Source organism: Clytia hemisphaerica, unplaced genomic scaffold (assembly GCF_902728285.1).
Source record: "Clytia hemisphaerica strain Z4C2 unplaced genomic scaffold, Clytia hemisphaerica genome assembly, whole genome shotgun sequence".
In the NCBI taxonomy this organism is placed as follows: domain Eukaryota; kingdom Metazoa; phylum Cnidaria; class Hydrozoa; order Leptothecata; family Clytiidae; genus Clytia; species Clytia hemisphaerica.
Window position 1 is genome coordinate 1,104,917 of NW_027103699.1, and position 14,166 is coordinate 1,119,082.

The 14,166-nt window shown below is 36.4% G+C and overlaps 1 protein-coding gene across 1 annotated transcript; it reads right to left on the reverse strand.

The window, feature by feature from the left end:
• Window positions 1-6,349: 6,349 nt before the first annotated feature.
• Window positions 6,350-12,771, reverse strand: LOC136803965 (ankycorbin-like). Its single transcript, XM_067060695.1, has 8 exons — window positions 12,683-12,771; window positions 12,216-12,455; window positions 11,474-11,809; window positions 10,946-11,230; window positions 9,944-10,192; window positions 9,371-9,634; window positions 8,317-8,458; window positions 6,350-6,840 (listed from the first exon to the last, which is right to left on the reverse strand). The coding sequence occupies exons 2-8, from the start codon at window positions 12,400-12,402 to the stop codon at window positions 6,549-6,551; spliced, it is 1,755 nt and encodes a 584-aa protein (XP_066916796.1). The 5' UTR covers window positions 12,403-12,455; window positions 12,683-12,771; the 3' UTR covers window positions 6,350-6,548.
• Between the last annotated feature and the right edge of the window lie 1,395 nt (window positions 12,772-14,166).

The following is a 14,166-nucleotide window of genomic DNA, read 5'->3' on the forward strand; positions in this document are numbered from 1 at the left end:
TTGATTTGAGAGGTTAGATATAGATATCCAGCCTGTACCAAGCTCCTTTTTGCTGCCAAGATAAAAAATTGCTCCTGGGATGGATGGTACAGGCTATGTATTACATTTCTAGTTACTAGGATTAGAAATAACTGATCGGATCATCTTTTTGAACGATTATGATAATCTGTACACGGGATCAAAGCTTGAAGATTATGTCTACAAGTTGAATAAATGCAGTGAAATCAGTGCCGTATGAAGCATTTTGATATTGAGGAGGGGAGCATAAGTTCAGTGACACCGTAAGGACCAACCATGGTTTGGCCCGAGGGGGGGATTTTGAAATCTAGAGCTTTAAATTGGCTAAAAACACACTCAAAAAACTAAAATAATTCGAATAAAGGCAAAATTTAAAGTTAAAATACTCCATTTTATGAAGAAAACCACTCTTAAAAAGATTATATATCCCCCAGTAGCTATGGCACTGTAGTAGAGCACACTATGTTAGTGTTAGCCACCAAGGCAGATATCCATAGAGACAGTTGTTTCCATATACAATATTGTGGTTTCCTGGAGTTTTTTACTTAGTGGTATTTTCTGTACACATTAACAACTTCCGACTTAAAATTTCAAAATTTGGTTAATGACAAGACACTTTTTTCTTGCATGTCAAATTTCAAGACCATTGATAAACAGAACTCTTTCACTAATCTTAGATCCTAGGCTTTTACCCGTTCCATTAGCCACGATTATATTCTTTCTTCCCATTAGGAGAAACATTTTGAAATCTCAACACTGAATTCTCATCCTCAAAGTGTCTTGATAGAAAATGATAGCATACCTCCAGTGGATACTTAGCCAATTGGAATAAAATTGGTGAGAAAATTGTCCCCGATATTGTCTTACGATTTTCTTCCCATTTGAAATTAAAGTGGTAAAAAATTGCAGACTCAAAACATCCCCACTGACGTTTTTAAACTGGAAACAATAGATATTTTATCCCCGTTGGGATATCGAAAGACATTACTACTGAGAGAAAAAGTTCCACCGAGGCTGTGAAACAGGGGTGTATAAAATCAATTGAAATTTAACCTGTATCAGAGTCCAGACTCAACCCCTATGTCCCCCTATGCCCCCCTAGAGTGAGTGAACCCCAAGTCAAATGAAAGATCTTATAAAGATCCTCCATAGATTGAATGAGTATGGATTGAACTTCCCATTACATTGGAAAAATTAAGCTAAATCTCATTCTGCCACTGAAATTATTCTTCCAGGTAATGGATACAGGGGTATCACAAATTAGGAGAATATTGCAATTTTCATGATCGAGGGTCGGTAGGGTATATCAGTCAGTATAGTAATCTCTATTCACCTTCCTGATCAAATCAACCAATTTCAAAAAGCAACATACTTATCTCCATCGAACTTTTATTGTTAAATCAAACTATATTCTTGATTCTAAGATTCAGGAATAAACTTGCATTCACCAAAAATGTAAATTAGTTTACGGAGAGAATATTATTTAAAAGCGAATATAAAAAAAAAGCAAATATTTAGATTAGCAAATGTTACAGAATATATTACTCTGTAATGTTAAGATAAACATCCCATGTCTTGAAGTGTGACAGTATAAACAAAAATACTTTTAGAAACAGCACACAGTCGTGTAACGTAAAATAAACAGTGTTACCCGGAGGTAGTAGCATTGTGGAGAAGTATTCCCATCTTTAGGCAATGATTACTATTTGAACTTACTTTAAAAGAACAATGAAGTCAGTTCATATGCTATTCTAATCAATTTTCAAACAAGTTGCACAAAACTAACCAAGATGGTAATTTCCTTCAATCTAACTTTTTATAAAGTACTTTCCTGACACAGGGATGTGGCATTTAAGGAGCTTTGAGAGAATTTTGTTTGCTTATTCCTATTTTCATGGACCTTCAGATCCGCATGACCCATGTCAGAGGTTCCTTTTCGAACTGTGATTATGTCTTCAATTTCAATAGCCCCGAAATTCTAGAATTATGTAATTTCAAGAAGAATCCCAATTTAATAACTCGATATCCAAGTTTTGTAATTTTCAGCATTTTATTTCAAAACACTAAAATATGATTTCATCTCAGGTAGGACGAGAACAATTTCGTTTAAAAACATCTAAAACGCCCCGGTCGGTCATTCATCACATTCATCAAATCTTGAAATAGAGCAAACAAATAGCGCTAAGAGACAAAATATAACTCCCAGGAAAACACGAAAAAAAGAGGTTCATTCCCAGTGCCCCTAAACCAACAAACTTTCTGCACCTCACTCGTGTTGTTTCATTAAAGATACCAACAAATCAAACATCACCGTATACAGAGCAACTAACTTATCAAATGCAACTTCTCATTAAAACACATGGAAATCCGTTCTCAATTAACAACAACAACAGCAACGCACAAAATGTATGCAACTTTTTTTAATATAATGATTTATGTTACGTCAGTTGCAGCAGAGTGAATAAGGTGGAGTAGTCTGTTGACCATGGTTACATAAATACTTCTTGACATTGTATGAGAAATAAATTTTGTCTTGTTAGTAATAATCAATTTCATGTTTATAAAACTGTCTTACTTTTAAAGAGCACTTAATTGAATGTATGACAATAGCCTGTACCAAGGACTGGTGCAGCATTCATGTTTACAACTAGTGTTAACCTATTTGTTATAGTGGGTCTAGTACAAGCTAAATGTGAAATGATTTTCGCGCTATTTTTAGTGTTTATCTAATGCTTCTAAGAAAGCAAAAATAGGTTTATGTATATTTGTTTGTGGTCGATTTAGAAGGCTTAGCAATGTCAACAGTATTGAGCAAATATATTTCTTTTTATGAACGAACTCTTGACCCAAAAGGTCAATTTTTGGGCTCAAGGTCGTAAAGAATGATACACTCATTGATGAAAAAGTACTTTAGTTGAGTTAAATGATTGAATAGAAATAATTGTGCGAACAATTTTGAGATTTGTTCTAATATTACCTTAGTGATACCCCTTCACTGCAATACTTTAATACAATAATGACCGGTTAGTGAGGGCTGTACTAATACAATAATGACCGGTTAGTGAGGGCTGTACTGAGAAATATTGCCCGAGGTCAAGTAACGACCGAGCTTGCGAGGTTGTTGCGTTGACCGAGGGCAATATTTTCAGTACAGCCCGAAAAAAACCGGTCATTATTGTATTTGTTAACCGTTTCCTTCAACTTTGATTGATTTTTAGCGCTTTATCCAGGAAAAATAGCGAAATAAAGCAGAAAAAACAAGCGAAAAGAGATAAAAAATTGCTATAATTTCTGACGTCAGAAATAAAATATGAGAGAAATGATGTCAACACATTGTTCATTTTCCTTTGAAAAAGTGACGTCACAATGAATTTTCCTAACGACGGGCAACTCTGGACAATGTAGGCCCGTCGTCATGGGAAAAGAACCAATTGCATTGCGCAAAAAGCCATGTAGCCCGCTTCGAAAAAGTAACCGGTTAACAAAATACAATACAAAATTTCGTACAGGTCATCAGCATCGTTATTCGACCTCTTTTAAGATAACGATTCAGTGCGAAGCTTTTACGCGAAGAATCGCGATCACACATGGTAAGGCAGTTTCCAAAGTTCTTATCATAAAAACGTGTAATCAAGACCCAGTGTTTTCTCTACAATCATTCTCTACAAAAGAACTCCAAAATGCATAGCAGAAAAACAGCCAAATTTTTCGTTCACCCTGTTTGATTAAGGACTTCACAACACAAAGCAGCTTGAAAAGTGAGTTTCTCAAGATTCTCTTCTCAATCTGAAATTTCATTGGGAAGTGCTCTTAATACTCCCCAATCTTGAAAACCTATTCTTGCAGGTCTTTAGATACACGCTTTTATATATAAGAAAAAATACATAAGAACATAAGGCTTTTATGAAAAAAAAATTTAAGAGCAAGTTAAGAAGATTTTATGGCTTTGACGAATCTAAAGCAGACCCAATTTCTCAGGAAATGGTCCAAAAAAACCCTCAAAATGGTGAAAATAAGAATATCTTAAGGACATTTTTAGGCTTATAAAAGCTTAAATAGTTAAGGAAGGCCTAAAAATTGTTCTTATAAAAAAAGGTGTAATCTTAGTTGCAAAAAATATCAAAAATTAAATGATTTTCACAAGATCCTGAAAAATAGGGGTGTCTTGTCTCTTAGAAAGAAATTTACAAGAACTACATACAAGTATGAAGATTTCAACTTACATAACTTACATAACTTTAAAATCGAGCAGTTCCACCCTACCCTGTGCGTGTCTGAGCTGTGGATATGGATACTCTACTGTCTAGAAAATAAAAAAAATTACCCTTCAAAATCCATTTTCTTTCCAAAAAATTGCTACTAACCTGATGAGCTCTCCAAATTATTAAAAAAAATGTCTGATAAATGTTTGATGAGAAACTTCAAACTTCACACCTGAGACACAGTAAGTGTGAATTTATCATACGAGTACCATGAATTAAAACACATGCAGTGGAATACACAAACAACTTTCTATTTTGAGCTCAGCAACAAAGTGACATTTCAAATCAGCATTAATCAACACTGTATTATTAGCTTCTTTCTTCTTTAGTTTACAAAATTACTTTTCTTTCCAAAATCGTCAATAAATCATTATCGGTAATGATTTGTGTTTTAATGGCCTCGTTTAAAGGTATTTTTAAATGAAATTTTATTGGTATTGCATATGTCATGAAAATAAACACGTGTTTGTAGGTCAATAAAAGTCTCAGGTCATAGCGTATTTGCCCGTGATTCGTAAAACCTTAAAACTTCAACTTTCAACTGGAAAAAGGTATGACCCATAAACGCTAATTGCCCCCTAAATATAGTAAAACACATTTCCCGTAATTCGTAAAACTAATGCGCGCGCATCATTTTGATGCTCTCCACCGTTTGGTCTCTGGAGGTAAACAAACCCGTTTTTGCCTGCGTTTCCCTAGGGAAAGTTGTTTTTTTTGAGCTTTTCTTAAGTTTAGTAGAACAAAATACCCTCAAATTTTAATATGTTCAATCTATTCATGATATTATACCACCTTGAAAATCTTTTGCTCGTTATCAAAAGTTAGAAGCTGAAAACCCACTTTCCCTAACCCCTCGCAGGCAAAAACGCGTTCGTTTACCTCCCAAACAATTCTATACACGACGGTGGAGCGCACATTTTTCCGGGCCATTTCTGAGAAGTTTGAATTACGGGAAAGGTGTATTTAGTGTTCTAACACCTACACATTCACTTTTGCGAGCAGAATGAGCCGGGGGAGGCACTTAGGCAGAATGGGTGCTGAGTATGTTCAAGCCACAAGGGTTCCTTTTCACACCTTCGAAAGTCTCTTAAAGGGGTACAAAAACCATTAAACAGCAAATTGAGTCTTTTATTGTCTATTTATCGAATTTTAGGAGTTTTCTACTACCAAAATTTGCTTCTTGGGCATTTTCTTTTATCGTCACAGATTTGCACCATTGTTACACGGAGTTCCATAACGTGTGTTTGCACTACGAAATGAAATGTGTAGGAGTAAAGCAAAAAGCGTTTATTTGTTCAAGTGGACCACTTTATCACCAAGGGGTTATGGTTACAAAGTAACATAAGAATTCTTGTTGTTTATGAGTTACCATTCGATTTTTAAAAGAGACCAAGAGTAGAAAAACAAAGAACATCGTCGATGACCCAATAGGACCTCCAACCCAACCTCGTTCCCTGTGCATTATCAGCTTCTTTTTGTTTCCTAGATAAGATTCTCTGGCGTCAATCAGTAAAAATTTTACCGACATTTTGGGGTGCAAACAGTGTAACGTAAATATAGCCTGAAAAACACGTGGATGAGGTTGCCTCTGACTAAAAGCAGCCGGCGCAGAGATTTTTTAGAAATATGTGTTCTTATCTTCTAAGAGACCAAATGTCATGACCATTCAATTTTTTGTACAAATGATGTGTTCTGATTTCTAGGAAACCTTTATCGCACTAGAAGCTTTCTAGGGTTACTTAGACCTAGACAACAAGAACACGTTAGATGACCCTGTCTCGTAAGAACACATCATCTTTTCTAGCTGATTAATTTTCGAAGATCAGAACAGATCAAAATTTCTAGCTGAAATATTCTCTCAGAACACATCAGAAAAAAATGTTGCCTCATCGCCAGCAGCTTTCGTCCGACCAACTAAGAGAAAGTAAGGACAAAGAATTCATCCCCATATCAACTTTACAGTTTAATCACCATTCTTGATTGAACGGCGTGCTGTTACATATTCAGAAATTACGCCTGTCATTAATTTTGGGTTTCAGCAGAAAAATGGATGAGAATATTAATAACCATAATATGGGAAAAACATTTCCAACCAATGTTTACAATTCAAGAAAATTCAGAAATCATCCACAATACAATCTTTTTTAAATTTTACTTTAAGAGAATTTCTTTCTTAGTTGCATTAACAACTCCAAGAATTCCACGCAACATGTGAGGTCCTACTTTCTTATTATTATGAATCGTTGCGGTAATATGTCGTTCGGTTAGTCAGCTGTTGGATCTGCAAACTCCACCAGAAGTATTGGTGCAAATCTCTTTCTGAGAAGGTTGTTTACGATTGTTTTCCAACGGTCTAAAGTTCTGTGAAGGAGTTTCCACATTGTCATGTTCTGACAGCCTTGGTAGTCTTCTTGGACGTTGAGAAGACGTTGTATGTACGTCTGTTGGTGATGTCAGCTCTTCTTCTCGGTGTTGATAGTTATTACTGTGGCTGCTCTCAGATGATTCAGGTGTAAAATTATCCTCCATCGTCGTTCTACTAGCCAATAACATATAGAGTCTGAAAAAAGAAAAAGCAACATAACTAGATCTCACAACTAAAGTAAGCCAAAAAAGACACATGAACCTAATGATTTATTCCGAGTTATCTCAATGTTAGAATGACGCCATGTTTCAGTATTTTAGAGGATTTCATTGCAATTACTCTAAGCCTTATGATCCTGGAAGATTCAAATAATATGTACTGGCAATACAGTAGATATCGGCTCTAGTACATACAAGAAAATGAATACCTTGTCGATTCTTTTTACTTCGGCCCTCATTGACGTCACTTTTTCGTCGCTGACGTAATAAGGGCGTAAGGGATCAAAATTGAATCAGGGCTGGTGTCACAGGAAGAAAAGTACTTCCCGAAGTACTCCCCAGTACATATTTCCTAGGACAAAAGTACTCTTCAGTACATATTTCCTAGGACAAAAGTACTCCCGGAGTACATTTTTCCTAGGAAATTGTCACCCCCTCCAGGAAAAAAGTAGATACTATGCTAGATACTATGCTGGAAAGTCAATTTTCCATTAAAATGTATTTTGAACTATCAACCAGTTTTTGTCTGTAGTCGATTCATCAACTTTGAATTTGAACAAAGTTTCAGAATTATGGTTGAGAAAAAATTGAATACAAAAGTTTCTGAGAAATTTAACCCAATCTCAGTATGCCAGTTATACCTTTTATTCTTCAGGAAGCTTATTAAGTCCTAGGTAAAGATTTAGTTGGAGAATAAAATTTGGCTCCTCAGAGACCTTTTACACCGAGTTTGGAATAATTTCTTTAGCTCTAAAACAATACTCTAATTTTGTGTTTCAAGTCTTTTTGTTTTCTAAAAAGGGTGTAATTATTCTGAAAAAATATCCAGCAAAACTTGTAAAAGTCGATATTTTACGTGAATATAGCCATGTAGGACTTTTAGAAAGTGATTCAATTCTTTTCACACGGTTAACATTTCATTCAAGAAAAATAAGTGCTTCGTTCTAAGAACGTACAGTATTTTTTTAATTAAGATATTTTTTTACAATCAAGTTCGTAATATTTGAGAAAAAAGGGAAGTTCCACCGAAACCTTATAGCCACAAAAAATTTTGGAAGTGCTCTATTTGAAGAGTTTTAACGCTAGACTTAAGATCCAATATGTTCAAGAATAGCTCAATAAGGTTCGGAATTTAGCCTGGAAGTCTATAAGCCCTTCCCAAATAGAAATATTCGATTACGTTTAACAAATAACCCTAAAGCCACTTTCTCGCCCAAACTTCAAATTTCGAAAAACGAAGAAATAACCAAAATTCTCAACATATCTTGACGTAGATTAGGGGAGTACAAATTTCCCAGAACGGGTACAAATTTCCTGGGAAATAAATACTCCGGGAGTACTTTTTCCGTGGAGTACTTATTTTCTGTTACACCGGGCTAAAAATTCAAAAATTTTGAGTTTTGGCAAAATATGGATCGGTGAAAAAAGGACAGATAAGGTAGGCCCGACTTACTTTGTATCAGGCTCAGCATAATGTAAAGCTTTCTTGTTATCCTTATCACGAATATCAGGATCAGCTCCACTTCTTATCAACATCCTCACTAACTTCTTTCTATTGTTTTGTGTTGCCAACGTTAGTGGTGTTCGTCCTTTGCCTACGTGGAAAATAAAACAAGTGAAAAAGATAAAATTGTGTGTTTCGTTGTATTGATTTTGGTCAGTATCTTTGTTCTTATTTCAGCGCAGTAGTGTAGTGGTTATCAATCTTGACTGCCGTCCAGGAGGTCGGGGTTCGATTCCCGCTCGGTGCTGTGATTCACTTGGCAAGTGAATGTACCTTCGCCGGGGCCAACCCATGTCATGTGAGGGGAATTGGGTAGACAGAAACTCAAGAAGCCTGTCGGTGACTGTGCTAGGTATCGATTCCAATCAATCCATCGTGGATGAGGTGAGAGTGCGCTGGCATTGTTCCCTAGTGGTTCACGCTGGACTTAACGCACTCGATCCAAAAACTGTGTGTCAGTGTCTCGCAAGCTGGTCGCAGTATAAACCATCGCGTAGACGGTTCTAATGAGACGACTCCTAGACCGCTCAATACGGAACTGGGTGTCCTCTGCAAAGAGCAGCCAGTCATCATTTCAGCGCTAAATTGCAATGGTAACATGGTAACATCTTTCGTGAGCATTACCTAAAGTATAAAAGAGCTAAAGGACTGGTACGGGTTTCTTTTAGAGATCGCATGGTTGGACATCAAAACCTTCTCTTAGGTTTACCAGATGCATTGTACGTATAATTTGATGTGTGTTAAATAAACTGTACTGGAAAATAAAATTTATTTTGATAAATTGAGTAAATGAAATGTCCGACTGCAGTCGACTCGACTCGATGGCACCAGGAGTCACGGTCATGCAATGCAGTTTCTAGCTCACTAAAATTGAGTCCCGTGTCCCTTCATAAAGTTCCCAAGAAAGTTAACTTTCTTTCTTTGACAAAGATATATGTTACAAACACGAAGGTTAGATTTGAATGCAAAGGTCACGCTGAAGGAAAATCAAAACTAGGAATACCGTCTCTCGCATCTAGGTCAATTCCATTATTAATCAACATCTCCACAGTATTTCCTACTTTAATCCCTCGTTCTGCCGAGCATGCATAATGCAGAAAAGTAAAGCGATCAAATTCTTCTGTGGCTGTTGATGCAAGAGGATTGGCACGTAATTCTTGGTTGTTGAGGAGAGTTTGGATGCTATGAAGGTATTCATCACCATGCTCCATGATCAGATATTGAAGAACGTTACAGCCATCATTGCAGCAGATAAGGGGATTCGAACCTATAGGAAATGGAGAGAACATTTCCAAGGATTTCAATAAAGTTATGTCCATATGTGGGGTTCGATATCCTATACAGTACTCAGAAACTAGAATTTTGGAATCTTTGAGGCTTCCGAAATATTTAGGATCCATGTTTCTTGTGATATAAAATCTTTAAACCAGAATTCGATGATTGCAAGTTTTCTGGTCAAAATACCAGTCAAAAAACACTGGACCAATTTGACTTATTCTTGATAATTAAAACATCACCTAAAGGGTAATAGAGTACAGTGTAATTTGCAATTATAATTACAATCTTAACAATTTACCTGATTCTAACAGCCTGGCAATGCATCGCGGAGAGTTGACTTGAGCAGCTTTGAACAACGGTGTCATCCCATTGCTATCTCTCAGGTTGGGATCAATACCAGGAACTCTCAACAGAATGTTCATTAGTGCCTCATCACCAAAGGAGGAGGCCAAATGAAGTGCTGATCTCCCTTTTGAATCTATTTGGAGATTGATTTTTCCCCAGCGACGTTCGTTCTCTAAGTATTTCACTAAGCCTTCTTTGTCACCTATAAGTGAAGAAATGGGGTATAGAAATTCACCAGGAAAATTCTTTGAATTTGATATCAGAGAAAAATTATAAATCCTAAATGCAAACTCGACTAAGAATATACTGTACTTTTTCCATATGTTAAATTTTCAGACACACTTCCAAATCACATCAACTATCATGCTAAACGTGTTATCGTCCGTTACAGTGATAGTAAAGGCGGGAAAATATGGTGGCATGGCGTTATTGCGGTATGCGGAAACAAAATTGGCGGGAGAGTTTCGAAGACTGGTAAACTCTACCGGCTGTAAACTCTTTTCGGCAAAAAGCCCGTTTGCGAATTTTCTTCGGCTTTGGGCTTACTTCTTAGATAGTGATTTGTTTTAGACTATAGCATAGTCTACTATCGTGTAATAAATAATAGATGGATATTATGTTTTTTTCTTTGTTGGTATCAAAGAACAGTGACAGAAAATGAAATTGATAGAAATTTCTATCTGAGGGAAATTTTGGGCCAAAAATGGAGTAAAATCGCCTAAAAACACCTTAAGAGGCCATCATTACCAATTTGAGTCCAGCTAAAAACAATGCAGACGAGGCTATCGTCCGTTAAAGGAATAGTAAACGCGAGAAAAATATATGCACAGAGTTTACAGCCATCACAGCGGTTTTCGGGAAAAAATAACGGCGGTAGAGTTTGGAACAAACGCACTGTAAGTACCTCCACCACTGCTAACAACGATAGGATCGTCTATAAATAATGAAATCTCACCTTTCCAAGAAAGTCTTAATATTTGTTGCATATTCTTTTCTTCCGACGGTGTCATATTTGGATAACTTCCCTCAGATGGCCTTTGGAAGACCACAGGTGGTTCCGCATCTAACGCCGGCATTTCTACCGCCTCCTCGTATCTTGGTGGTGTATCTTCGACCTCATCAAAGTGGCTACCTTGTGATAATTGGGCCTGTTTACGTTGTTTCTTCTCTTTATAATTTTGAACATGTTTACTTAGAACGTCCTCGTTCATATCTTCCCCTGGCCAACCATATCGAATACCTAATTGGGAATAAAAACATGAAGCTGTATAGTGTGGAGGTTGAGATAACTTAACAAAAATATGAGGGATGCCCATACAAGTTGGGTTTGTATAAAATACCAAAAAGATCGGTTTCTCGGTTTCTCGATGCCTTTAAGAGAGAATCTGGATCACTTAGTTGCACATTTTGCTATAGAAGATCGACCGACAAGGATTGCATCCCAAGTATAAATTATGATGATACTTTAAAATGTTGCTTGTACCTGCTTTTTCTCTGAATTCTTTTATAATTTCATTAAAAGCCGCAAACTTATCATTTTCCTCCATTGCCACATTTTCTAATTCGAACTTTCTGTACTGTTGTTCTCGAATCTCCTTAAAAGTTCTTTGTTCATTCGTCATATTATGATTGGTTTCATCATAAACGACCGCTTCTTCGTCAGCCATTACTAGAGGACGGCCTATCAATTTCTTTGGTGATCTCGATCGGCCGTAGTAAGCGCAAGGACCTTTCTGTTCTAAATTGATCATGCGAACATCTGACTTATTGTATGTTGTTTTTAGATTGGTACGCGGGAAAGTGATTTTGTGGAGATCTCCTATGAATGAAAATGTAGAGATGGTGAATGATAAGATTTTTTATAATCATATCCTTTCTTCTTTCGAACCAACCACATGCGCTCAAACAATGCCACGCGTTTTAAAGGTTAGCCCCTACTATCAAAGGAGTTGTTGTCAAACGGTGCAAAAATTGAAAATCCATCAAAACAGCTTTAGTTATCAATTGACAACATAAGCACCTCCGTGTCCGGAAATGCAAAAATAATTTTAAATTTCGACGCTGGACCATCATCATGTAGATACTACCGTACAAAACCCTTTATTTTACTCCTCGTTTTAAAAACAAGTCAAACCCACCCCAAGGTCAAGGACAAAGATAGGGGGGCTCAACCATCAAAAGTTGGCAGGTAGAACAGAACACCTACAGAACTAACTTGATCATACCTGGAGCTTGTTGTTTTCTCATCTTTCTCATCGGATTGAAATTGAAGCCGCTCTCTTTCTTCTCTCGAACCAAATGATCAGGAATGACTTCAATTTGTGCAATGTCATCATTTTCACTATCATCATCATTATCTGACAAACTTTTGGTGGGTCGGTTGAAATGGCTCTTCTGTCGAAATATCGGCATTTTTATCCTTTGAGCAGATGTGATAGTCTTCAATGATTTTTGTTTGATTACCACTAGAAATACAAGATTTAGAGTTATCGCTTTCTCGATTGTATATGAATTATGCAATTCTGAAATTCCCCTACTGTAGACGTGACTGTTTACAAAGCTTGTTGAAGCGAGAAAAAAAAGAATCTCAGACGCTGGCGCGAAAAACAAAATCTTCTACGAATGTAGAGGTACCTCAACACACGGCCTTATCCCGAGGTAAATTGTAATATGAAATTACAAAGTCTCTCACCAAATTTTTATGGCCTTTCAAATTGCTCATACTTCAAAAAAGTCTTTTGTTAACGAATTGAAGCTCTTCCAATGTTAAGTAATTCTGACGTCACTTTCAAAATTCTAAATTTTTTTTTGTTGGATCCGTAACATCTTTCATGGGGAACGCAACCACATGCAATGGGTTCGAAAGTAATTTTGAGAGGGGGCCCGCGAACTAGGCCTGGAAAAAATTTAGAGGCCAAATAACTGACGTTGTAGGCAAAACTTCTGACCCCAAAAATATGAAAAAAATTGACGACTTTTTAAAGTTGAATTAAACGAAAATGAAGTCTTGTACTCAAACATATAAAAAAATAAAGACTTTTGAAGTGGTTAAGAGTTATAGCCTTATGTGTGAGACTTTTTAAAGAATATATAAATACGTCTTTCGGGTTTGAAGGGTTAACCCTTTGAGCATCTTCCTTTTTTTAACTAGGGAAAGCATCTTTGGGGGGGGGCTCGAGGCCCCCCTTTAAAATCTGTGCTATGACGGGGCTATGACATTGAAATTTTCACCATTGGTAGAAAATGTGGTTGAAAAATCACACCTGTCTAGTTAGTATTTTATAGACCAGGATGTAAACTTTGACCAAAATCATGTATTGACTGATTGACTCGTTTGATTTGACTGAAATTCGTTCCTGAAGGAAAATACTCTTCTTAGTCCAAGAAACAAGTTCATGTAGTAAGATTGATGCAGATTTCACTTGTCCTCAAGATATTTAGGTTTGGATATTTTATACATCAAAATTAAGCCATTAATATAAATTCTGGCCTAATTAGGCGAACATCCTAGTTAATTTGCAGACTGGCCTTTGATCACCTGCCGGAACTACTGCAGCTTTTGACGAAATTTTCACAAGTGATAGATATTGACCATCTAAGACAGTGTGCAAAACATTTCATTCTATATTTAACGAATATATGCGTCTTTCGGGTTTGAGGGGTTAACCCTTCAAGAATCTCATCTTCCTATTTTTTACTAGGGGAAGCATCTATTATGCTCACTTTTAGCCGCTCGTTTGATTTTTCTGAAATTTTGGCTGCAAGATTGTATCATCAATACCTAACACTTGTCAAAATTTCAAGTTAATAGAACTTTCTAATCACTAGATACAGTATCCCAGGGCTGTTTAGGCAAAAAAAGGCAATTTTTCTGTAAAATACACAATACCAGCAGGTGGTAAAAAACCTATCCTCTGTCCCAAAAATGCATGTCACGTGGAATTGCCTCACTAAATTTCGACAAAAAAAATTAAAGTGAAAAAAGTTAATGATACCAATATGTTCATCAAAGTTGCCAATTCATATTTGGTGCACACTTGCAAAATTTTAAATCAACTGGATAAATATTTCAAAAGGTATCAAAAAATCGTTTTGGGGAGGCCCCCAAGATGCTGGAAGGGTTAAGGAAAATCTTTTAATTGCCAAGGTATCTTAGATTTCTGTGCTCGTAGATTT